The following is a 27,036-nucleotide window of genomic DNA, read 5'->3' as shown; positions in this document are numbered from 1 at the left end:
CTGACATAAGGTGACTGTTTGAAAGCCTTGATCACAGGGAAAAGGAGTGACATCTCCTATATCAACTGCTGGATCCTGATGAGAAGCCAGGGGAGCTTCAATCGCGGGAAAAACAGAATCCTGATGAGAGGTCAAGAGTGCTTTGATCACAAAAAAAAAAAAAAGGATTCTGATGAAAAGCAACTGTTTTGAAAGCTTTGATCACAGGAAAAGATTGATTCAAGAGAGTAAATAAATGTCTTCAAGAATGTGAGCTACTGCAGGATTGTTGGATACACCTGCAAGCAACATGAATATGAATGAAGAATATGAGCAAGATACACCTACAAGCAATGCAGATATGAATGAAAACAATGAATACTCTGAGCCTAGGGGTGAACCAGGTCAAATGAATGAATACACCTTGATGATGAGAATAATGGCATACATGGAGAAACAGGACAGATTGATGGAAATACTCATACAAAAACTAGGTGGAGACTCCGATTCTTTGTCAATATGGAATCAAATGAATATCTTTGAACAGAGGGATGATTTGATGGATCAACTGGCTACGCGTGCCACTGCCACTTCTACAACTACTACACCTACCACTGCCATTGCTCCTAGCCACTCTCCATTCACTGTGAGAACCACTGCGAGAACCATTGCAAGAATAACTGCAAGAACTGTCATGGAAACCACTGCGAGAACCACTATGAGAATCACTACAAGAGTCACTGCAAGAATCACTCATCCACACTACTACTACAAGCTGAGACCTCACAACCGCTGAAAGAGAGAGGGATAAATGAATATGATGAATACAACAAATACAGTGAATACAATGAATGTGATGAATTTGAAGGATTTGAGCACTACTGTGCAGTAATTTCATGTATCAGGCCTAGTTCTAATGAGGAAACTAGGTGCTGCTTTTTGTAATTAATTATTATTGCGGATTTGAATGATTTGAGAAGAATAGATAGGATAACTGCACGGTAGCTAGTTCAAGGAGGGGTGTGGGAGCCCTAGACTTCCTAGTACGGACTAGCACCCCGCACTAAGCATATATCGCCTACTAGATAGCTATCAATACAACCACTCAGACGTTCAACACCTGTAGATAGATCTATCAATACAATCATATGAGAAGAATATAGGGTTAATTTACGGTGATTACACCGTGGATCCACTATTCCACCCGTGTCACGTGTTGCTAATTGTAATACATGTTTCATCATTATATTCAGTGACACATTGCTGAATATTTAATATCAAGATAATATTGAGATAATGCAGAACTTTCTAACATTATCATAACACTACTCAGTAACTGTGTAATTGACAGATATCATTATCAGAATACTACTAAGATACTATGAGACACTGTATACTGTTCTGTCAGTGAAATTAATACTATTAAGCTAGTTAGTTATTTATTACTCAGTACAACAGCTGCTATTCATCAACTATTTATTCTATCTAAAGAAATGAGACATCTTAATTGCAATACAAATATCTTATTGTCTGAGACTTATATATTAAATAATCATCATTTTCATCACTATTCTGTATCAGAATGTTATACAATACTGTCTTTCAAACTATCAGCAGTCTGATAATAGTGTAATTATCAGAATTCTCTTGCAAAATCAGTAGATTCAGTAGATGATCATGCATGATATGATGTAGAGAAATAAGTGTAAAGAAAATTCACTTAACTTCTCTCATTTTATAAATAAATATGATTGTAATTCAGTCAAGCTCTATCTTTTAATATTGAATGATATTCTCTTTAATGAGAGAGATTCAGCAAACACAATCTCTGATTTATAAGTTAGTGATAAGTCAATAACTGATTGATTAATAGATATATTAAACTGAGAATGTTAACTTATTATAGAAAAGAATCAGATAATGATCTAGTTTTAAAACTGAGAACTTATTTCAATCAGCATTGTAGAATTCTCACAGCTTATTGAGAAAGAGATGAAGAAGTTTAAGCTTTGAGAGATTTGTAAATTATATACTGACTTTCTCTGATATCTTACTTAATAATAGATGATTAAAAATCTTCAGAATAATATAATCTTTTATTAACTCTAACTTAATAGAGTAGTTCAGTGAATTATCATTATTATCTGATTCTTTATTCATTCTTAGCAGATTATTGAACAGTGCTGAATAAACTGTATATAGCTGTTGAATCTTTTGTATTAGATGTAAGTCAGATCTGTTAAAAGAATCTCTCAATACTAGTTACAAGATACAGTGAAAGCTCTTCTACAAGAGCAGTGTCTTCTTCACATTCTGATGATTTATTCACTGCACTAGATTCTTGTAGTCTCAATACTTGTTCTTCTCTGTCAGAACATTGCAGTTGTTAGATACAGTGTATTCTTTAATCAGCTCAATATAGTGTAAACTAATATATATATTCAGTCAACTCTTTATATATTATATAAGCTTTACTTTTTTAATATAATCACTGATATATATAGCAACTGTGCTCATTGTTGAAGCAGAGAATGACTGATAACTAACAACTGAATTAGCTCAGAATAATTCAAATGTCACTGCTGCTCTTACTGTAACTTCAATAAGAAATTATAGCTATTAGCAGGCTGTAAGTATGATTTGATGAGTCACTTCAGAATCATTTTCTCTCAGAGATTGAGATATTAATAGACTATTACTTCTTGTAATGACTGTATATATCTGAATAATAAGATTAATAGGTGATTGATTTAATGCTGAAAATGCTGTAGAAATAATCTACTTAATCATCAGACTGAGTCATTTCTTCTTAAGCTCACACTGTAAGATAAGAGATATAATGATTAAAGCTCAAGCATGTTCTTGAAGCTGATACTTCTTGAGATGAGTGATCAGTAACTGTAGATGATTTCAACTGTAAGAAAAAGAAAATATCTGCAATATTCAGAAGTATTCTAACTAATTATATAGTGATAAGATAGTACTGATCAGCAATGAGTGCAAAATCTCTGATATATCAGCAAACTCACTATAACATGAATCAGATGAGAAAAAAGAGATCAAATTCAAACTTGAATATATCTGAAAAAGAGATATGATCTGTGATGTCATTTCTTACTCTTGACACATTTGATCTCTGTGTGTGAGATTCAGCAGGTCATTCAGTTTAGCCTGAAGATTAGACTGACCGTGTGACCGTGTCTGGGACCAGGACCAGATTTTTTGATAGTCTTATTACCAATTCAACTGATCTCATTACACGGTTTTAACATTAGATAGTAGTTTCATACTGTCTCAGTGAGACTTACTGTCTACTCTTGTCACATTTTTCAAATGAGATCATGATTTCCACTTCTCAATTTAAATTATTTTTATTGCTTTAAATGACTTTAAATCTCATTTAAGTGTTACCAAAAAGTGTTACTTTTTAAAAAATTAAAAATAGTCTAAAAAAAACCTTAAAATGTCTAAAAATAGTAACTTTATGCCAAGAATGGGACTAAATGAGACCAAATGAGACCACTTTCTCATTTTTTTCAAGTCATGGTCCCATTTTAAAATCTGATATATAGTCACTTTGCATGTTTTTTTGATAGCCAGTCCCAGCGGGATTCACGCCAAGAAATGTATGAGACCAGACCAAATGGGACCAATCGTGAAATTCATGATCCCGGCGGCCAGTCTACTGAAGATGTTGCATATAGTAGTGAAATTGACTGTTATTGTGAAGATTATAGTTCAGATTCAGTCAATTCTTATCATTGACAAAGCAGCTTCAGTATGATCTTCTTGCTGTTGATTCTTTGATCTCTGTATTGCTATTTTACTGCAGCATATCTTCAAGAAATGTAATACAAGATACAATCACTCTCATCTTTTTTTCATCAATATTCATCATAATCTTCTCACAATTCAATGTAGATAAGTCATGTGATAATGCAGCAACTGTGTCAGGAAAATTGATGCTATGAGAATCAAAGATTAGAATAAAAATATTATTTCACTTTGAGCACTTGACAGCACTCAGTGCAGAAATCAAATAAAAACTCATCAAGCTTCAGTATATGTTTCAATATAAGTCAAATTCATCAATAAATAATTGATATGACAGAGAAATAACTTGTATATCAGAGTAAAATATGCTTTTCAAAAGATCTCATTCATATACTGCAATTTTCAACTCAGCCCGAATCAGTGAAGATTTACAATATGGCCATATCTCAATCATCTTAGTTTTAGTTCTCATGACCTGGGTAAAGAAAATACTGACCTTGACTCTCATATATCAGCAGATCAGAACTCAATTCAAATGTTATATTTATATGAATATCAAGTTGATCAAGAACTTGAGTAATTGAGATATATTTCATCTCATCCTTCATTGCAATTATTTTGAAGAGACTAAATGATGAATTCAAGAACAGTAATCTTTGTACAGTCTGCAGAGTATAGTGAACAGCTTCTTGAACTTTCAGAACTATCATATGAGACCTCCTGTCTGAATGTCAGTGATCATGTCTGGTAAAATGCACTCTTTCAATATGAGATATATCATTCAATCTTGATTTGCAGTAGCATTCAAGATTCCCACACTGATATCAGATAAAATCAGAAGGAAAAATAGGTTTATTTATTAATGAATATCAGACAAATTCACTGAAACAATATTTGACAGAGCTCTCTCAACTGTGAGATTGTCATAACTCTGTGAAATTGTTGACAATTTCTGTCATTTCTATATGCATTTGTCACTGAAAAGTTGGGGATTTGAGAAGAGCAGATATCAAGAGAATCACATTTTGAAAGTATAGTAATCTCATGAAGGATTCAGTGAGATTTTTCTGAGCAGAACTCAGAGTTGACATTTATATTGATGACACTATTGAAATTGAGGTTTTCTTGACTGATAAAATCGGAAATTATGCTCTGCATTGCTTTTTCAGAGTTGATAGATCTTCAGAAAGCAGACTTATCAGTGATATATTCTTCAATAAACACAGAATTTGCAGTAGTGATTTGTAGTTTTTTTGAGAAATATCTGACTCTTCAGCTCAGAGTTTCATTGTCAGAACAAATGAATTCATTTCAAAGTTACTGTATTTATGAGGTATATCAATTGCTGAATCAGAATCAACAAATTGATCAGTAATAGTAACAGCAATTACATCAGCAGCTGATATTTCAATATTATTAGCAACTGACTCATCAGAATTCTCTTGATCATCATTTTCAGAAATATTCTCCTCAGCAGCTGCTTTCAAAAGCTACTCAATATGCTCAACATTATCAGCAGCATTCTCATTATATGACTCTGTCTTTAGAGAATGTTAGTTTTTATAATGATAGAGACATCAAAAGTGATAAACTTACTGAGAATAGTAATACTTCTTCATCAAGAGCATCAATATCTGAATCACTGTCAGCAAAATCTTCATTTGCAGTTTCTAGAAAAGAGAGACATTGATCATTCCCAGATTCTTGTCTAGAGACAGATAGCAGGTAGTGTTTCGGATTTTAATTAAACAGACACAACATTTTGCTTTCTGGTATAATTTGTAGAAAAAAGTTGCATAGTTGAAAAGATATGAATGAAGTGAATGAGTGATCTTGATAAAATAAAGAGATGAGGTTGAATTATCAAAAAGAGATATATTAATAAGAGCCACAATCAGCAACAATCTACATTAATTTAATATTAAGAATCAAATCACTATATTTCTATTCATATCACAAATTTATCAGAGTTCTATCAAGATTCTGAAAATGAACATTGTCATGAATTCTGCTCTACTAGATCTCTCTGAACTCTTCCATCTGATAGGTTTAATGAGACAAATCGCTGATTTCAAAAGAAATCTGATATTGACATATCTGAATATAGAATGAACATAATGGCAGCAATGGCAAATATCAGCCAGGTGAGGAGAAGTCAAACTTATCACTGACATCAAGCAGTCTGTTAAAAAGGTGTTGCTGAACCTGGCATTCAGATGCAGAAATGTATGAGAAGAAAATTTGACTGACAGAGCAGTGTCTGCATCTGAAGATAAAATGAATGTATTTTCTTTCTTTCAACAAAGATAATTTGAATTGAACAGTTGCAAGTGTGATAAAAACAAAGAATAAAACATCATACATCTTTTCATTCAGCAGAATGATTCTTCTTCTTACAATCATATTATAATATGAACATTGATTTTTTCAGTTCACTCAGCCCTTCTCATCTTCAGCAAGGTTAGTATCCTGCCAGTTGTAATAGAAAGCTTTGAATATCAAAAGTTCTAATGTCAAGATATCTAATGTGCATAGTATATCAAGAACATCAGTGATCTATTGTTTCATTCAACAGCAGCAGTAACAGCAATAACAGTAACAGCAATAACAGTAACAGTAACAACAGTAACAGCAACAACAGCAACAGTAACAATAGTAACATCAACAGCAGCAGCAGCAACAGCAGCAGTAGCAGCAACAGCAGCAGCAGCAGCAGCAACAACAGCAGCAACAACAGCAGTAACAACAGCAGCAATAACAGCAACAACAGCAGCAATAACAGCAGCAACAATAGCAGCAACAACAGCAGCAACAACAGCAGCAGCAACAACATTAAAATGGCTGGAGACACTCTCAAGTGTACATGTGCAGCAGCAGCAAAAGCACAAGAGAAAGAGACAGCAAGCAGGCTGAATACTCTCATCAAATCTAGCAAGTCAACAATGTGTGAGTACTGCATCTCATATATTTTCCCTCATTATATTGAATCTGTTTGTGACAAAGTTGAAGAAAGCATAAAGTCATGTTCAAACTGTAATCATGAAAAGAAAGATTGTATGATATACTCTGATGAATTCAATGATGAAATCAAAAACCTGGTTCAAACTCATGAGTTTTATCTTACTGTCTTAACAGCTATGAAGAAATTGATCAAGTCAGCCATGCTGAAGACAGTGAAGGATTTATTCAAGCAAATCAAGAAAGCAAAGACACATCAGCAGAAAGCAGAAAACTAAAAAATGAAGAGTATAGCTATCACATTGAAAGTCTTAAATACATCTATCAGTTCTGCTGAAAAAGTCAAACTTGAAATTGAGAAGATCAAGTTGAATATTGAAAGAATCAAATTGAAGATTGAAAAGAAGAAAATTGCTGTGAAGAAGAAGAAAATTATCATTGAAAAGGAAAAATTGAATGTTGAAAATACAAAGCTTGCTGTTCAGCAGAAGATCTTGAGATTGATTAACAATCATTATAAGAGTTAAAAAGTGATGATGAAGAATCTCACAAACTTGATCAACAGTGTCAGAGAGAAAGCACAGTGCATTTTCATTGAAATGTATGAAACAATGAATCAATTTAAAATAATTATCAAACTTCTCAGTAATACAGTCAATGAGAGTAGCAGTAATAAGAAATCTGTTAATAGTGATAATTCTCTTTCTCTCTCTGTAACTCTCACTGATCTCTCTGTTATCACTGTCAATTCTTTTCTTCTCTTCTTCTCTGATCTTCTGACTCTGATGAGTGTTCTGAGTTCTCAGACTTATGAAATAATCACTGAAACAGTAAGCTAGAGTCAGTGAAATGATTCCCAGTTCAGAGATTAACAATTGTATAGACTTTCAAATACTCAGTGTCTGATCACTCTGAAATCTCAACTCTCAAACATCAGATGATTGATAGCAGTGTCTCTCAGATCATGACTAATCTATAAACCTCAATTCACAAGTTCAGTGATGTGATCAATGAGAGCAACATGACTAGAAATAAAGACTATGAAAGAAACTTGGTTCAGTCAATTCAGGAGAATTTAGATAGAAGTGTCTGTGATTTTCAATAGAGAATAATATCAGTGAATGAGACAGTTTTTAGAATTAGTGATTATGTAGATTGAATTCAGTGACATCATCAATATAATAATTGATTTTTTCAGTTTATCACTTATTTACAGTGATTCCATCATTCATTCATCATTATACTATGATTTACAGCTCGGCGACCGTGTCGCTGATTGAAATGATGAAATAACTATAATCCGGTCGTGTAATAACTCTACGTTCTTCCCGTATGAAACCTTCAACTATTCTACAGATTATAGCCCGGAGAGCATGTTTTTCTTTTTAGAATGTTGTACCAACATTTTTGACATGAATAGTTCACCTTTTTTGGAAAGACTCTTACTCTTTATTAGAGATATTTCATTTTCCCTGAATCTGCCAGTCAGCGGATTCATATACTTTATATTTTTGAGAAAGTGTGTTCTCCATTGTGGAGAATATCACTTTTTATCTTTTTTTTTTTTACACATCTAGAAGAAGCAGAGCTATCTTGATATGAGTGATACACCTGTTACTTCAGAGTTCAGCTCAAGGCCCAGAATCACACACTTCACTAGACAACTCATTGATAGAATGATCACTTATTATGAGAAGGCTTCTGACTTGCAAGATGAGACTGAGGTCAGTTTTCACCAGAGTATGAAATTTGATGATGAGACAACAGAGAAACTTCAGAACAAAGAAAAGCAGAGTCAATATTCATCTGCAGAATCTGTTCATTTTAACTGATAGAATTCTTCACTGTTTCTCACTCTCAGAATGCTGACTTTTAATGATGATTTGAATCAATCTATCTATTGCACTGCAGGCAATCTTATGAATCTTATACAGATGATGCTATGAAACCAGATGACTGTGACTGAAATCACTTAACATCTTACTACATCTGTCTCTGTGCAAAGAGACACTACAAGAGATGAGTTGCAGAAATATCAGAAGAAAGTTAAATATGCACTAGACATCAAATCAGTGACCACATTTGATAACTCTAATTATGAAGTCTGATGTGTTGATATATTAACTGATGCAGAAGTTATTGATGAAACTGACATTCTATTGAGAACTTAATAAGAATTCTCTTTTACACATCATATCAACTCTGAGAAGTGAAGAATTCATTTCAAGTCTTTATATAGATGTATGCTATCAAGTCTTGTTGAAAATGTTTGAACTACTATTGAAACCTTGAAAGCTGACAATGCTGCAGCGCTGTGAGATAAGATCAATGTTAAATATGTGATATCACTGACAGAAGAATGAGTTAATATCTTCAAGAAATTGACAAAATTACAAATCAAGAAGAATGATTATCTTACTTTTCAGAGATATTTTCACTATCTTATTATTCATGACAAGAAGCTCTGTCAGAGCACTGAGAATGTATATCATGATCTTTTCCTCAACAATCTACAAGATTATCAAAGATTATTTGTCAAGACACATTTGAATGAGTTTTTCTTCACTAGTCAGAGACTCATTGTCAACATTGATATCAATGATTTGATAAAGCAACTGATCAATCATATATAGACTGGCCGCCGGGATCATGAATTTCACGTTTGATCCCATTTGATCTGATCCCATACATTTCTTGGCGTGAATCCCGCTGGGACTGACTATTAAAAAAACAGGTAAAGTGACTATATATCAGATCTTAAAATGGAACCATGACTTGAAAAAAATGAGAAAGTGGTTTCATTTGATTCCAATTAGTCTCATTCTTAGCATAAAGTTACTATTTTTAGACATTTTAAGGTTTTTTTTAGACTATTTTTAATTTTTTAAAAAGTAACACTTTTTGGTAACACTTAAATGAGATTTAAAGTCATTTAAAGCAATAAAAATAATTTAAATTGAGAAGTGGAAATCATGGTCTCATTTGGAAAATGTGACAAGAGTAGACAGTAAGTCCCACTGAGACAGTATGAAACTACTATCTAATGTTAAAACTGTGTAATGGGATCAGTCGAATTGGTAATGAGACTATCAAAAAATCTGGTCCTGGTCCCAGACACGGTCACACGGTCAGTCTAATCATATATTCAAGAAGATCATCACTGAGTGGAAAAAGCAGTCTCAGGCTGATTCTGTGACTGTGAAAAAGAACAAGAATAAAGATAAGAATAAAAGCACATCTGTATGAAAGTGCACTCACTGCAGGAGACATGAATATACTATTGACAGGTGTTTCATCTTACACTCTGATAAAAAGAAAAAGAAGGATGATAAGAAGAATGACAAGAAGAAAGAGAAGAAGAATGACTTGATGAGTTCTCAATCAGCAGTAAATACAGCAATTACAAAGATTGAGTTCTATTTCTCTTTCACAGTCATCAGAAAATCATTCTCTAGATCTTGATATTTGAACACATGTGCAAGCCTGAATATGACAGATGAGCTTCATTCTTTTTCAAATATCAAACCTTTTAATGATAATATCTCTGTCAATTCTGTGACTGAGAGAACTGAGTGTGTCAAGAAGATTGAGACTGTCATCTTGAAGATTGAGAATGATGATGTTAACTTACAGAATGTTCACTATATCTCTAATATTACAGTCAACCTGCTCTTGTTTACAAAGCTTGAAGATCAGAGATTCTGATTTATATTGTCTTTCATGATTCTCTCATTTTTCATTTGCAGAGCCTTGAACAGCATTATTTTTCATGTAGTTTGAACTGCTCAGAATATCATATATAAGGTTGATGAACAGAAGTTCAATGAGGATTTCAATCATTTAAACAAGGCAGTCAAGTATATTGCAATGCTATATGAGTACAATTTTGACTGAAAAGTTGATCTTTCTGTGGCTGCTGCTACTACTGTTGATAACATTGATTCTACAGTTCTGAATACAGGTCTCAAGAATACAAGAATATTAAAGACTCTTTTGAACTGACACTGTGATCTCAGTCACATTCACACTGATGCTATAATTGCTATAGCCAAGAATTCTCATACTGAAGTCACAATTAAAGGTTCTAAGACTAAGTTCTTTTGCAAGGAATGTGTCAAGACAGGTATAACATGAGATTATTTGAAAACACTGATGTCTAGATCTATTCAATTCATTGAGAAGATTCATATTAACCTTGTAGATGATAGATGTACATTGAAAGACCTCTCTGATCATCTCTTAGAGTTCTGTCATAGAATTAAATACTGAATACTTATTATCTATGATGCAACTCACTACTGTTGAGTGTATTTTTTAAAGTTCAGAAATGAGACTGTTCAATACTTTGAGTTGTGACTCAGATTCATGAATAATCTCAGGTATACAGTCTCTGCTTTTCTACAGACTGATATTAATAATGTTTTTTAATTCACATGTATGCATACAGTTATGAATTCATATGATATCAAATGAGAATCAACAGCATCATATTCATCACATCAGAATGATGTTTCTGAATGTGAAATCTACACTATCATGAGACAGGTTAGAGCTGCTCTTTTGAAAGATAATCTCTCTAAGAAGTTCTGAACAGATGTTCTAGAGACAGTGATTGTAATAATTAATAATACTCTCACATCTACAGTTCTTTATAACTCAAAATTTTGGCTCTCTACTGCAGAGATTCCTGTGACTCCAAGTTCATATAAGATTCCTTAGTGTGCACTTACAAATACCTCACTGAATGTGAGGCATTTTCACTGATTGAGTGCAGAGGTTTTTATTCACATGCATGAATTTCAGAGACTCGCGGATAAGCTCTCTTCACATGCTGATTTCTATCATATCATTGAATTCAGTGGCACATTGATATATTGCCTGTGGCATTCTGAATCTGATAAGATTATTGTCAGTAGTGATGTGAGGTTTCTGATCACTGAAAAACTGACTGTTACATCTGTGAAACTCATTAATTATATTGTTGAACTGAAACCTGATATTCATCTGATTGATGATGAAGATGCTCTCAATATTGATAATCTGAATTTCACATGATTGCAGCCTGCGAAATCACTGGCTACTTACACTTCAAGTCTCATTACAGGCAACCTCCCGAAGTTCTACAAGAATGCCACATCTCAGTCAGAGAAGATAGAAGATTATTAAAAGAAGTTCATATAATATGAGAATACTGATCTGAAGAGATGCAATACATGAAGTTTGATCTCTAGATCTAATATTCTGAGAGATGAACTGATTGCTTCAGATTATTGAGTGTTTCTTGAGAAAGATAGACCTGTGAATCTGAATACTAATTCTGATAATATTCTTAGAAAATCATGTTGAGTGATTTGTAATAACTGACTTAAGAAGAGTTCTAGAGAAGAGATCTACACTTCTGTTATCACTGATACTGTCAATTATATTCTTTTTACAATAGCAGCACTACACAGTTGAACACTCTGTTAAGTGAATATAGTGATGATATATCTGCATGAGCATCTCACTAAGAAGATCTATATAAGACAACTCACTGAATTTGAGACAGGTTCACTGAAAATGCTTGTCTGTGTGATTGAGAGTAGTCTATACAGTCTGAACTCTGTGATGAAGATCTGGTATGATTACTTAACAGCTCTGTTAAGTGATCTTGAATTTACAGTCAGCGCTCATAATCCAGCACTCTGATATTATATATTCAGATATCACCTCTATATGATAATCTATATTAATGATCTCAACATCATATCTGAAGCTTCTGAGAATGCTAATTAACTAGTGAGTATACTCAGTGAGAAATTGAAAGTCAAGGATCTACATCAGTCAACCAAGTATTTGAGTATGAAGATCAATTGTTTAAACAAGAGAATTGATTTGATATATTATCAATATATTAAATGTCTTGTTGAAGATTTCTATCTTAATAATACAGCTATTATGAGAACATCAATAAAGAATGAATTTCACATTGATAATTTCTCTATATCTGAGAAAGAGACTGGTTTCACAATTCAGTGATATTAATATGATGTGAGTTGCTTGCAATATCTTGCAGTTAAAACACATTCTGATATTACTCACACTGCCTCACTACTCACTCAATGAAATGTTGATTCAACATCTCAATGTTGAAAGGCTCTATTACACATTATACATTATTTGAAAGGGATCATGAATCTGAGTATTTTCTACAGACACAGTCTGTATAAGAGATCTGTTTCTTCTATTTCTTTCATTTCTTCTGTTTCTTTCATTTCTTCCATTTCTACTGATTTTTCCATTTCTACTGATTTTTTCATTACCTCTGATTTCCCTGATGATTTCTACCTACCCTTCAGCTACTCAGATTCCGATTGAGCCAGCTCTTTGAATAGTGATAGAAAATCAATATTCAGCTACATTTTTAAGCTTGCAGACAGTCTGATTTCCTGACATTCAGTGAAACAATCTTGTGTATCTCTAAGTTTCAATGAGGCTGAATATGTGACTCTTAGTGAGGCAGTTCATGAAGTAACATGAATTCAGAACCTCATGATTGAGCTCAGCTTCATTACTACATCTCTGATACAGATTCTCATCAATAATAAGAGTGTCATAGATCTCACAAAGATGATGGTTATTACAGTCTGAAGTAAGCACATTGATATACATTTTCATTTTTCACATTGACAGTTGAATCAGAGGGTTATTGATTTAGAATATGTTCTCACTGCTCAGATAGCAGTAAATGAACTCACTAAATCTCTAAACACTGTGACATTTGTACAATTCATGATTTTGCTAGGTCTTACAGGTATAAAAGTTGAGAATGTTTAATTTTACATTTGTATTTGATTTTGACAGACTATCTTGATGATTTGAGTGTTTTTATATGTGATTCTTGTTATCTCAAGGGAGAGTGTTGGCCCTTACAGCTGTTGCGGTTAGCAATTCCACTAGATCACATGACTCACTACTATATTATGTTTCTGTAGATAGATCTATCAATACAACTGTAAGGCCGCTAGAGCTTAGAGCACTGTCACGTATAGAGCACTGTCACGTGGTCATCATGTGACTTACACAGGCTGTGACAACCTTATACTCCTGCTCTTCTTTCATAGCTAGTTCTTCTACTCAAGAATCAGTAATATCATGATCTGTTGTATAGCTGCAGTTTCACTCTGATATTCATCAGTGACACAGCTCTAACACACTGATTCTTCTTCTTCATGATATCAGTCATGATTCTGCAGCTGCAAATATCAAAAAAAAAACCCCTGAAAATTTTCACAGAATAATGCTCAATCAGACTCAGTAAATTCAATATCTTACTGATTAAGTTACTGAGCTGATCAATCAGAACCAGGTTATTGAAGAAACTAATACTCAGCTTATTCAACATCTTAACACTCTTGAGAGATACTCTGTAGATTTCATTTCATCATCTGTAACTCTGAACTCTGCTCTTCAGACAAAGATTAAGCTTCATGAGTCTGATGTCTTTGATGACTCTACTGACATATGCTTCTGGCTTCTTGATATGAATGATAATATATGCAAGTGTCTTATCATCACTGACACATTCAAAATAGCCCTCATTGTCAGTTATCTAGCTCTCAAGGTCTGTCAATGTGTTTAATACATGCAAATCAATCATGACATGCATATCACAATCTGAGAAGTGCTTAAGATATGACTTTGTAATAACTATTGTGAAATGAATGTAGCTCTGACTGCAGAGCTGTGTATGAATAGTCTACACATGCAATACAATCAACACACAATTGACTTTATTACTGACTTTGAAACACTGATAGCTGATCTATATTGAAATGATTCTGTCATCTGCTCTGTATTTCATATTAAACTGACTGTATCAATTCTGCATCAGATTAACCAGGCATATTTTAATGTCTGATCTGTCACTTTCACTGACTGAAAGAAGGCTGTGATCACTGCAGAAAGTCATATTATCATGTCTAAGTAACTCATTCTCAATAACTATAATAATAAGCATGTTAGATTTGATCTAACATGTGACACATGTGAATGTGATAATCTCACATCTAATTAAGCACACTTCTGCTCCCTCAACAGGTTCTCTCACAGTATCAACAAGAACCTCAATATCACTGACACTGAATATTGAAAATGTCAGTGCAAGGGCTTCTGCACCTGATGTAGCTGTATGAGACACTGAGTCAATAACTGTTACACTCATCTAGCATCTATGACTTTCATGCCTGTCTGTCAAAGCACTCTACTTCTAGTCACTGTCTCTGATGATGAAATACTTTCACACACTGTCTTCTCACACATCTGTTCTATATTCTCAAAGTCAAAAAATGAATCAGCATGTTGCTAGAGATGATAACATACAAACAGAAGTTTCAAGTTGACTCATTCTCTCAGTCAATTAATAACTATACTTAGACTGACCGTGTGACCGTGTCTGGGACCAGGACCAGATTTTTTGATAGTCTCATTACCAATTCGACTGATCCCATTACACGGTTTTAACATTAGATAGTAGTCCTATACTGTCCCAGTGGGACTTACTGTCTACTCTTGTCACATTTTCCAAATGGGACCATGATTTCCACTTCTCAATTTAAATTATTTTTATTGCTTTAAATGACTTTAAATCTCATTTGAGTGTTACCAAAAAGCGTTACTTTTTAAAAAATTAAAAATAGTCTAAAAAAAACCTTAAAATGTCTAAAAATAGTAACTTTATGTCAAGAATGGAACTAAATGGAACCAAATGAGATCACTTTCTCATTTTTTTCAAGTCATGGTTCCATTTTAAGATCTGATATATAGTCACTTTACCTGTTTTTTTGATAGTCAGTCCCAGCGGGATTCACGCCAAGAAATGTATGGGACCAGATCAAATGGGATCAAACGTGAAATTCATGGTCCCGGCGGCCAGTCTAACTATACTCTATCTGTTCAGATTATACAATATGACATTCTCATATCATAGACAGCACCTGCTCTCAATAACATTACTCAGCTTCTTCAGTACACTGATATACTCATTCTTTCAGTCATGATAGATTTCAGAGCTGAATTCAATGTCATCACTTCATAAGTCACTGAAGCTCTTAATATTATAAAAGTTCTTATCTCTCACATTTCTCTAGAAGATCTTCAATGCTATCTGTACTCAATCTCTTTATATATCTACAAAATAGCCCTCTCTGATTCTGATGATCAGATAATCAATTACTACTTTCTGTTCATACTCATGTTCAGGTCTCTCATACTCAGAATGCCCTGGCTCTGACACACTAACTCAGATATACACTGAGACTCAGACTGTCTGTTCAACAGATTCTGTATATAATAACTTAACTGTCAACATTTATCATGGGAAAAAAATATCATATCTGATCTCTACTCAGATAATATATCTCTCATCATTATCTAGCTGCAAGCTCACTAAGATACTGTCTCTGCCACAATCTTGCTATCAGAACTACACAACTTTCAGAATGTCTTTCATCTATCTACAGTCAACACTCTTACTCTTCATTCTGACTCTGACATGAAGATCACTCTTATTAATGACAAATTTCTGAAAAAGAGTTCTCTCTACAACATGAGTGAATCAGAGCTACAGCTTCTAAAAAAGTATATTGATAAGAACTTAGAACAAGAATTCATATACTCAAGTAAATCAGCTCATGTCTCTTCTGTTCTTTTTGCTGAGAAAAAGAATGATACTAAGTGATTCTGTGTAGACTATTGCAATCTCAACATCATCACAGTGAAAAATCAATATATAATATCTTTAATCTCTGAGCTTCTTGAACACTTCACAGATCTATACTGAGTCATCAAGCTAGATTTTATTCATATCTTTCATCTCATTTATATTGCAGAAGGATATGAGGCTCTGACAGCCTTTAAGACCTGATATGAAAACTATGAATATCTAGTAGTTCTCTTCAGTCTCTACAATGCATCTAGTCATTTTCAACAGTATATTTAAACAGCTCTTCTACTCTATATCAATTAATTTGCTATTGTCTATATCAATGATGTGATTATTTACATCTGTAATAGTAGTTCAGATATGCATTGATAACATATTCATCTAGTTCTTCAAAAATTCTGTGACTCTCATCTCATATGTAACATCAGCAAATGCAAATTTCTTCAAGAAGAGATTGACTTTGTCAGCTATATAATAGAGTGTAATGAGACACACATGAATTCTGCTTGCATTGATACTATACTATTCTGACTCACTCTTAAATTCATTTATGATATTCACAAATTCTTGAACTTCTGTAATTTCTATTAACACTTTATACATCATTACAGCAAGATTGTCTTATCAATAATAACAGCTCTCAAAGTTAACACAGTGTTCACTTGAACTGACACTCAAAACAGTAGCTTTCTACATTTAAAGAACATCTTTATCAAGACCTCTCTCTTAATCTTCTACTCAGATGATCTAGTCATCTTCATCTTCTACAATATCAGCAGATATACAATCAGGGACATTCTCATACAATTGTCTGATAATCATCTTCACTCAGTTACTTTTTACAGCTATAAGATGATGAATGCTGAATATAACTATGACACATATAATTAAGAGATGCTTATAATTATCAAGTTCATAAAGCACTGAAGTCACTTTATTTATAATAATAGACACAGTATAATCATCTATAGTGATCACAACAATCTTCTTTTCTTTCTCTCAATTAAAGTTTTAAGCTGTTGACAGGTCAGATGAGCTTAACACCTCAGTGAGCTTGATATTATTATAAAATATAAGAAGAGCTGTAAGAACCTCACTAATGCTTCAAGCTGTTAATCTGACTACAGATCATATTCAGACAATCTCACAGAGCTTATCAACATCTTTCACTGATTTCTTGACACATTCTGCAATTATCTTCACAACACTCATCTCATCACTCTCACTGTAGCCACAGATCATCACCTCTTCACTATCTATCATGCATAAACAGATGATCAGACAGAGTGACAAAACTATTAACTTAAGATATATATACACTTATATACTACATATCTACAGAATGACTGAATAGACTTGCTTATTCTAGCTAAATTTATCTACAGCAACTTCATTCACTTCACTCACAGTGTCATCTTATTTTTCATGAATCTCAGCTATCACTCAGTATCTCTCATTATTTCTGACTTCTCTCACTCAGAAGTTGACAATGCTGCCAGTGACCGAGAGTCAACCGCTCCACCACGAACTCGCTCAATTTTTCGAATAAGAACCCGCCGATAGATCCATCGAAAAGCCCTCGATCATACGAGCATTCTGACCCCATCGCCGACCGCATACCCTGTGTGGTGGTGGAGTTATCCAGCCAAACGTGAACCGGACGTTGTTCGAAACTCCTGTGTGGGAGTATCCCCCGTTCTCCCCTACCACACCACAACCCCGGGCCAAAGTGCCATACAAATTGTAAGGTGAAGAGACCTAGCCATATGCACCAATCTCCTCGATTTTGGAAGATCCCCGATCTGTAGTTGTGGAGATATCTGAGGAGCGACCTCCGCGAAAACCCTGTCCATCTTTGATGTTCCAAAACACCAACGCCAAGTCCCACCGTTGTACCGCCCTTCCTAATCTGGCCCATCCCCGGCAGAAAAATACAAAAAGATACCTCGGCGATAATATCAAGCACATAACCAACGGCCACTTCTGAAGTGCAACCTCCGCGGTCTGTCTTCAGTGTATCTGGACATCAACGCCAAGTCTCGCCCTCGTACCACCCCTCTCAATCTGGCCCATCCCCGACAGAAAAGTACAAAAAGATACCTCAGCAACTGTACTCAATACATAATCAGCAGACACGACAACTATAAAATCAGTATATCTCAAGGTCTGACTGAGCCTTTGATCCCTGCACAGTGAGATATATTAAATCTAGTTTTAATACCTCAATATTCAATAGATTCTGCAAGGGATTGAGAACAGCAACACTAGGTTTCTATTGAATTTGAGAATTAACTCTATATTGATATAATCATTGATAAAGTCTTCTATTTTAAGATATAAATAACCAGTTCCTCTACATCCCGCTGGCAATATTTATATTATCATATAGAAACAGACTTATATTCTCTATAATATCAAGACCCTGAAGAGGGAAAGTCTTGATAGAGGGTATACAGTAGTGCATATCTTAGCAGTTTCTATCTCATTCTTCTGCAGCAGTTAATGCAAAAAAAAGATTTTAGAAATAGTTTTTTACTTCTCTTAAAAAAGTAAGATGTTTTTCTCTGGGTTTTACACAATATTCTTACAAAGAATTAAAAACAGAGTTGTTTTCTGTCATAATTTCATATTCTTTTAAGTAAGAATTACTTTTTCAGTAGCTGAAGAGCTTTCATTAATACTTAATTCTTTTTTACACTCTTTATTAACTGATTTGAGTTGCACACCTGTTGTGTGAGGAGAATTGAATAATTTAGAATAAAATTGAATAGTTTTAATCAATTTCTCTTCAAAAAATTGATTTATTTTTTGTCAGTTTTTCTCTCAAAAACTGTCATATCATCTGATTTACTATTAATTGATATCATACTTTTCCTCATTGTATTCCAAGAAAGAGATTGTAAAGATTTTATTGATTTATCTTAAAAATCAATTTTAGTTTATTAGATTCTCTTCAAAAATCTAACCTAGTTACTGAACTAGTGTGAAAAAAATCAGGTGTTTTATACACAAAAGTCTGTGATTCTTCTTTTGAAATAGTCTGATCAACTTTTCAATTGAAAACAGACTTAGAAACCTCTTAATTGAAACAGTCTGACCAACTTTTCAATTCAAAAAGAGTTTAATAAATATCTCAATTGAATTAGTCTGACCAACTTTTCATTGAGTAAGAATAATGAGTTCAAAAGTACACTCAGTTGATGTGGAGAAAGATGCTTTCTCAAATGCTATTCCTGAGATTGAAATTCTGAAGAGAAGAAAGAAAGAAGAGATAGAGAAACAACAAGTTCTTGAAATACAGGAACTTGAAAAAGCAAGTAAAATTCTTGGAAAGCAGTGTCTGAGTGAGATGAATGAAGAAGTTCTGTTAATTCTTCATGCTCAGGCTAGACAACTACAGGAAGTGATCAAGTTCAAACTTGGAATTTCAAACACAGTTCAAAAAACTTTGAAAATTTCTAATACAATCACTGACTCTTCAGTTTGCTCTTCTTCCTTTTCTACTTCTTCTTCTTCTCCTTCTTTGAATCAGAAGAAAACATATGCTCAAGCAGCTGAATCTGCTGTCTCTAAACCTGCTGTCTCTAAACCTGCTGTCTCAAAACCTGCTCAAAATCCTGAGAAAACTGAGAAGAATACTGCTCATGTCTCTATTCATAGAAAAGTGGAAAAGAAAATGCAAAAAGAGAAAAACTTTCAAATCTCCAGAAATAGAAGACTTATTCTCAAAGTCTCAAACCAGGACATTCTGCAAAGAAACAAGCTAAACTCAAATCTCATTTTCAGAATCAGAAATGAAATTAACCAGCAGTTCTTTTCTCAGTTGATGACTGATATTGAAGTTCAAAAACCAGTTATAGCTTCAATTGAATCATCATTCTTTGAAAACTTCATCATTCTGACTACAATGCCTGAATTCAGTGCTGAATTCCTTATTCAGAATGAGAATCTCTGAAAGTCAGCAGTAGAATCTTTGTTAAACACAACAATTCTATCTGAAAGAGATGAAAAGTGGAACAAATTCATTCTTCATAATATTCCAGTTGAAATTTTTGACTGTGAAGAAGGAATGCTACTTCTCAAAAATGAATTGAAAGAATATAACTCTATTCAACTGAGAAAGGAGTCTGTATGACTAAATTCAATTGAGTTCAGACAAAGCAGGAGAAATGCCTCTGTTCTAGTATATACAAAAACACTTGAACAGTCAAAGATCTCTGAAGTAAGAGTAGCAGGTTTGAAAATGAGAGTTCATGAATACAAAGACTCAAGAATGAACCTCAAAGCTCAAACACAGTGTTCAAACTGTCAAAGATATGGACACTTTGCAATCTCATGTTTTAGAGACTCAAAATGTGCATTCTGTGCCAGAGATCACAAAACTAGTGAGCATAAATGTGAAACATGCTCAAAAAGAGATGAAATTTGTCAACATACTCTGCTTAAGTGCTCTAATTGCAAAGAAAAACATGCATCTAGCTTAAAAGAATGTATGTTTGCTCCTAGAACTCAAAAGAACTGGAGAAAAGATGAAGCTCAAAGTTAATCTAGAACTGAAGAGAAGAGTCAAGCCAGTAAACTCACAACTGCAAGCTCAAAAAGAAGAAACTCTCAACTATCTAAGTCTTCAAACTCCAACTCTCCAGCTAAATATAAACAGAACTTGAATCCTCAAACTCCTGTTAAGATTAGAGAATTGAGAAATGACTCTGATGATAAACTAGATATAATGCAAGCAGTTGAGATTCCTACTTTTCAGAACAGTTATAATCTACTATCTGATAATAGTGATTAGATTCTACTCTACTCTCTTTTAGTATGAATATACAACAAAAACAACAAAAAAAGTTTAAAAACTCTTCAAAAATCACATTTATTCAAAATAATGTGGATAGAAACTCAAATTGTATTTATTCTTGTCTTCAAATTGCATTTGAATAAAAAGTTGATTTTATACTGCTTCAGGAGCCGAATTTTGATGCTGAGTAAAAATATGTTATTTCTCATTCAAGCTACTACTGCTTTTTACCTCAAAAGTCTGAGATAAAGTCAAGAGTAGTGATCTATGGAAGAAAGAGATCAAGATATTAATTTAATCTAAGATTTGATATCATGTCTGACCCTGATATTCTGGTGGGTGATATTATAGATAAAGAAAATGAGTTTGATACTATACAGCTCATAAATATCTATAATGAAAAGTTATTGAAGAAAAATAACAATATCTGAACAATTGATAGAGAATTTCTGAACATAACTTCATCAAGAAACTCTATAATTGCAGGAGATTTCAATGCATATCATCTCTGATGGAATTCAGAATGCAAGAGAGCAGTGAGAGCTGATAATCTGATTGAATGAATCTTTGAGCATTCAATAGATTTGGTTAATAAGTCTGATCAACAAACATTCTTTAGAAAAGGCATGAAACAGAAGTCTATTATAGATCTAACCTTCATGTCATAAAATCTAATGAAAAGAAGACTTGTAAACTGATTTATTGATTCAAATGAGATATCAGAATCAGGTCATGAGATTATTCAATTTGATATTGAACTGAGTGAAAAACAAATGAGTGAAAATCCTCTTCTCTCTAATCAGTATAACTTTGAAAAAGCTGATTGAAAAGCAGTTGAAGAAAGCATAAAACTGCTAAAATCTGAAAGACAGAATGAGCTATATTGAAATTCTGGTCAAGATATCTCAAATGAAATGCTTGAGAATAGAGTGAAGCTTATTACATCTATTATTCTAATAAGTGTTAGAGATAATATTTCAAAAAGAAAATCTTCTGAGTATTCAAAATCTTGGTGAAATGAGAATATCTCATCTAAAAGGAAAGAATTAGCTACTGCTAGAAGAGATTGGAAAAATGATGTAATATCTGATGAAGAGTTCAAAGCTGTCAGAAATGAATATTTTTCAGATATCAAAAGAGCTAAAACAGACTGCTGGAATAAATTTCTTGAAGAAGCATAAGAGAAGGAAATTTTTAAAGCTTTTAACTATACTAAAATAAGAAGTGTAGCAAAACTTTCAGCCTTAGAATATGAGTTTCAGAATGAATTATATACAGCAAACTCTTTTGAGAAAAAATGTCAAGCTTTCATGAGAATTCTCTTTCAGAACTCATCAGACTCAGATTCAGATTCAGAGGAAGAGAATATATCACTTCTCAACTACATTGATGAAAATGACTGGGAATGGCCTGATCTTACACAAGATGAATTAGAGTCAGCTATCTTCTCAAGTTCTGTTAAAACTGCTGCAGGTCCTGATTCAATTAATCACTTGATTATTCAAAATACATATTCCTACTTAAAGAATGAATATTTTGAGCTCTTTTTCAATCTCTTGAAAAATGAATATCATCCTGAATGCTGGAGAGAAGCCACTGGAGTGATTCTTGCAAAACCTAATAGAAAAACTTCAATTCCTAAGTCATATAGAGTAATATCTCTATTGAACTGTTTAGAAAAGGTTTTAGAAAAGATAATAGCTACTTGACTATCTTTTATAAGCTCTATAGATGATTCTCTTTTATTCAGTGAACAAATGAGAGATAGAAAACAGTGTTCTGCAATTGACACTGTTCTCTCAGTTGTTCATGATATTCAAATAGTAAAACATGAGGGTCTGGTCTCAACTGCAGTTTTTATTGATATAAAGGAAGCATTTGATCATGTTTCAAAGTCAAAGTTAATTCAGACATTGAAGATATTAAAACTGCCACTTTCTCTAATAAAATGAGTTAACTGTTTTATATCTAAAAGAATTATACAACTCTTCTTTGATGGAATGAAACAAGACAAGACTGAGATAAAAATAGAAGTATCACAGAGATCTTCAATCTCACTCATTTTATTTGTAATATACACTGCATATCTATTCAAAAATAGAAATATGAGAATAGTGCAATCTCTGAGTTATGTGGATGATATTGATCTAGTCTACAGCTCAAAAACTATCAAAGAGAATTTGAAAGTAATTGAAGAAGCTGCAAAGGAAATCTTTGTTAGAGCAGATATCAATCAAATTCAATTTAATATGGATAAAACTGAGTTAATTCATTTCTTTTCTAGACTCAATGAGAAAGAACTATCTCTAACTCTGTTAAATAGAGAGATTAAACCCAGTGTAAATGTCAAATGGTTAGAAGTATGATTAAACTTCAAGTTGAATTTTAAATATCACATTCAACAAAGAACTGTCAAGGCAGAAAGACTATTAAACAACATAATCAGACTATTAAATACAGAGAGAGGTCTATCCTTTCAGGCTATGAGACAGTTATATATAGCCTGTATTACATCAGTAGCTGATTATGAAGTTCAAGTTTGATGAAATAATCAAGAGAATTTCACTGAACTCTTTCAAAGTCTGCAAAACAGAGTCTTGAGAAGAATTCTGAGAGTATTCAAATCATCTCCTATTAAAGCAATGAAAATTGAAGCTTCAATTCCTCCTTCTGCTATTAGATTTGAAAAGACCTGTATGAACTATGCTCTGAGAGTTGTAAAGATAAGCTTAAATCATATAATCAGAGAAAGAGTCTCTTCTTCATTTTCATCAATTAACTCTGGAAATGAACTGGATTGGAATAGATTTCTTGATTGAAATGAAAATAATTCTTCAAAGAAAATGCCTTCTCAACTGTACAGACTATGCTCTCTGATTAAAAATCAATTTTCTTCTTTAAATGTTGAAAAAGTTGATCATGAGAAGTTATCTCTCTGGAGAGAAAAGCTTGAATCTCTTATAGACTTACAAATAAGTGAACTATCAAAAGAGAAAGAATATGAACAGCATTTGAAGAGAATTTCTACAATCAATATAAAAGACTCTATTCTGGTTTATTCAGATGACTTAAAAAATAAGAACTTGAATAGATTAGGCGCAGGCATTGCTTATACTGAAGATAATATTAATTTTATCTCAGATTTCTGGAATCTAGGCTCTGAATGTGAAGTCTTTGATGCTGAACTATTTGTAATAGTGAAAGCTTTCAAACTCATTGAAATAAAATCTCATAAAAGAGGAAATTGTTTGAAAGAGGCATGGATATTCTCTGATAGTCAAGCTGCTTTAAAAAGACTTAGAAATAGTCAGATTCATAATAATCAAATGAATCTTGAACTGATCTTAAACTCTGTTTTGAAAATTCAAAAGAGAAGAACATCAAAGCTGATAATTCATCTGCACTGAGTTCCTGCTCACATGAATATTCATGGTAATGAATTGGCTGATTCAGCTGCAAAAAAGGGTGCAGAATTAAGCAGATCTGTTCAAAAAATTGTGTCCTGGTTTTTTATAAAGAGAAAAATAAAAGAATCTTGTTTAGATAAGTGGAATGAAAGCTGGCAGAAACAAAAAAAGAGTATACATTATTCAAGATTTGAAACAAAACCCAAGTGAAAATCTTGTTTAATTAAATGTAAAAAGAAAATATTCTCATCTATAATACAGCTGAAACTAGGACATGGCTATTTCAAATCTTATATACAAAGATTTGATGATAGATTTGACTCAATATAATGCTCATTCTGTAATACAAATGAGAATCCTGAGCATATTGTAATGCACTGTGCATTATACAATAGTCTCAGAGCCAGATTGAAAGAGAAGTATGATCTAAATCAATTAAATATGAGATTCTTATTCTCAACTGAGACAGGAATTAAATACTTAATAGACTTTCTATCAGAAACTCAAGCAGCTATAAGAAAATGGCTAAATTCAGAATTATCTGAGTATGAAGAGGAGGAAATTAATCAGATATAGTCTGTTAAAACAGCTATACACTCTCTTTTAATAATTTGTTTTGTTATAGTCTCTCTTTACTTTATCTTTTTCTTTATCTTTTTCTTTCAATTTCTTTCTATCTATTTATTTAATGTGTCTATCTTTGAGACTGTGTTCTTTTTCTCTTTTCTTTTGTCATGATATTGTCAAATGGTTTCAAAGTATCAAAAGATGTTAAAACACTGCAATTTGTAAACAGTTTTTGTATTCTGGGCTGGAATTTTCTGATTTTGCATATCTGAAATTGATGAATGTATAATAGTTAACTTTACAGACATAGAAAAAACCCTGAGAACTAAAGTTCTCAGGTAGATGTCATAGTCTCTGACTGCATACATCTATAATTGAAGAAAAATAATAATAATGACAATGCTGCAGCTGAATAACATACTATTCTCATTAAAGAAGCTCAATAAGAGATGCATAACTGTCTTCTTCACTCTCAGAATCTCATGCAGTACTACACTTATAACAAGCTCTATGAATTTTAAGTAGATGATCTTGTCTTTCTCAATATGAAAAATGTCAAAACATATCATCTTAACTGTAAGCTAGATCATAAGTTTCTTGATCTCTTTCTCATACATATCTGTGTAGACACTCAAGCTTATCAGCTCAATCTCTCATTCTTCTATCATATATATGATATCTTTCATGTATTCTTACTTGAGTCACACTGTTTCTTCACTCTCAATAATAATCACACTCTCTCTGAGATTCTTCATTCAGACCTTGATAACAGTGATGATGATATTTAAGAAATACTTGATGTCAAACTCACCCGCGGGAATAAAATCAAATACTTAGTATACTGAATAGGCTGCAGGTCTCAATTCAATGAATGAGTTGATCTTGACTATTTTTCAAACTCTCAGCTGCATCTTGACATCTTCTATGCATATCACTCAACACAGTCTCACTCATCACTATTAACAAACTCAGTGCCTGATGTATCACAAGCTGACTTCTTTTATACAGACACTCTCAATCTCTTTCAACTATAATACTACAGAGTCAATTATTACAGTGCTGATGATCTCTGATAAGTCTCTTCATTTTCTGTAGAGCAGAGTGTGTCCTGCTATACATAGACATCTAGAGCAGGGTGCATCTCACTAGTTCAGTAACTGAGACAGAGCCTGTTCTGCCAGCTCAAGGCTCAAGACAGAGCATATTCTGTTGACCTCATTCAAGTTTTTTTTTCATGTCTGCAGAGTAGACTGGCCGCCAGAACCATGAATTTCACATTTAATTTCATTTGATCTGGTCTCATACATTTCTTGGCGTGAATCCCGCTGGGACTGGCTATTAAAAAAACATGTAAAGTGACTATATATCAGATCTTAAAATGAAACCATAACTTGAAAAAAATGAGAAAGTGATTTCATTTAGTCTCATTTAGTTCTATTCTTGGCATAAAGTTACTATTTTTAGACATTTTAAGGTTTTTTTTAGACTATTTTTAATTTTTTAAAAAGTAATGCTTTTTGATAACACTCAAATGAGATTTAAAGTCATTTAAAGCTATAAAAATAATTTAAATTGAGAAGTGGAAATCATGGTCTCATTTGGAAAATGTGACAAGAGTAGACAGTAAGTCTCACTGGGACAGTATGAGACTACTATCTAATGTTAAAACCATGTAATGGGATCAGTCGAATTGGTAATGAAACTATCAAAAAATCTGGTCCTGGTCTCAGACACGGTCACACGGTCAGTCTACTACAGAGCTAGAACTAAATTGAGTATCATGCAGCTCAGTCTCATTGTTGCTTTATATATTTCTTTCTTCATGCATGTTGTCTATGTAATCATATCCT

General features: G+C 33.0%; 6 protein-coding genes across 6 annotated transcripts; 4 read left to right on the top strand and 2 right to left on the bottom strand.

Moving 5' to 3' along the window:
- Positions 1–289: 289 nt before the first annotated feature.
- On the top strand, positions 290–775 carry BDCG_06057 (uncharacterized protein; the record flags this gene model as incomplete). Its single annotated transcript, XM_045421777.1, has 1 exon — positions 290–775. One exon carries the CDS (start codon positions 290–292, stop codon positions 773–775), a length of 486 nt encoding a protein of 161 aa, XP_045277572.1.
- A 5,542-nt stretch (positions 776–6,317) lies between these two features.
- On the bottom strand, positions 6,318–6,712 carry BDCG_17236 (uncharacterized protein; the record flags this gene model as incomplete). Its single annotated transcript, XM_045426381.1, has 2 exons — positions 6,318–6,594; positions 6,708–6,712. The coding sequence occupies 2 exons, from the start codon at positions 6,710–6,712 to the stop codon at positions 6,318–6,320; spliced, it is 282 nt and encodes a 93-aa protein (XP_045281521.1).
- Positions 6,713–6,992: 280 nt separating this feature from the next.
- On the top strand, positions 6,993–7,238 carry BDCG_17235 (uncharacterized protein; the record flags this gene model as incomplete). Its single annotated transcript, XM_045426380.1, has 1 exon — positions 6,993–7,238. The coding sequence occupies one exon, from the start codon at positions 6,993–6,995 to the stop codon at positions 7,236–7,238; it is 246 nt and encodes an 81-aa protein (XP_045281520.1).
- Positions 7,239–7,496: 258 nt separating this feature from the next.
- Positions 7,497–8,543, top strand: BDCG_17234 (uncharacterized protein; the record flags this gene model as incomplete). The annotated part of the gene is made up of 2 exons (XM_045426379.1): positions 7,497–7,541; positions 8,289–8,543. 2 exons carry the CDS (start codon positions 7,497–7,499, stop codon positions 8,541–8,543), a joined length of 300 nt encoding a protein of 99 aa, XP_045281519.1.
- A 9,005-nt stretch (positions 8,544–17,548) lies between these two features.
- BDCG_17233 (uncharacterized protein) lies at positions 17,549–18,332 on the bottom strand (the record flags this gene model as incomplete). Its single annotated transcript, XM_045426378.1, has 2 exons — positions 17,549–17,670; positions 18,035–18,332. 2 exons carry the CDS (start codon positions 18,330–18,332, stop codon positions 17,549–17,551), a joined length of 420 nt encoding a protein of 139 aa, XP_045281518.1.
- A 1,257-nt stretch (positions 18,333–19,589) lies between these two features.
- On the top strand, positions 19,590–20,369 carry BDCG_17232 (uncharacterized protein; the record flags this gene model as incomplete). The annotated part of the gene is made up of 1 exon (XM_045426377.1): positions 19,590–20,369. The coding sequence occupies one exon, from the start codon at positions 19,590–19,592 to the stop codon at positions 20,367–20,369; it is 780 nt and encodes a 259-aa protein (XP_045281517.1).
- Between the last annotated feature and the right edge of the window lie 6,667 nt (positions 20,370–27,036).

Source organism: Blastomyces dermatitidis (genome assembly GCF_000003525.1).
Source record: "Blastomyces dermatitidis ER-3 genomic scaffold supercont1.6, whole genome shotgun sequence".
Lineage (NCBI taxonomy): Eukaryota > Fungi > Ascomycota > Eurotiomycetes > Onygenales > Ajellomycetaceae > Blastomyces > Blastomyces dermatitidis.
Note: the sequence above shows the minus strand (reverse complement) of the source record. Positions and strands in the feature narration are given on the sequence as shown.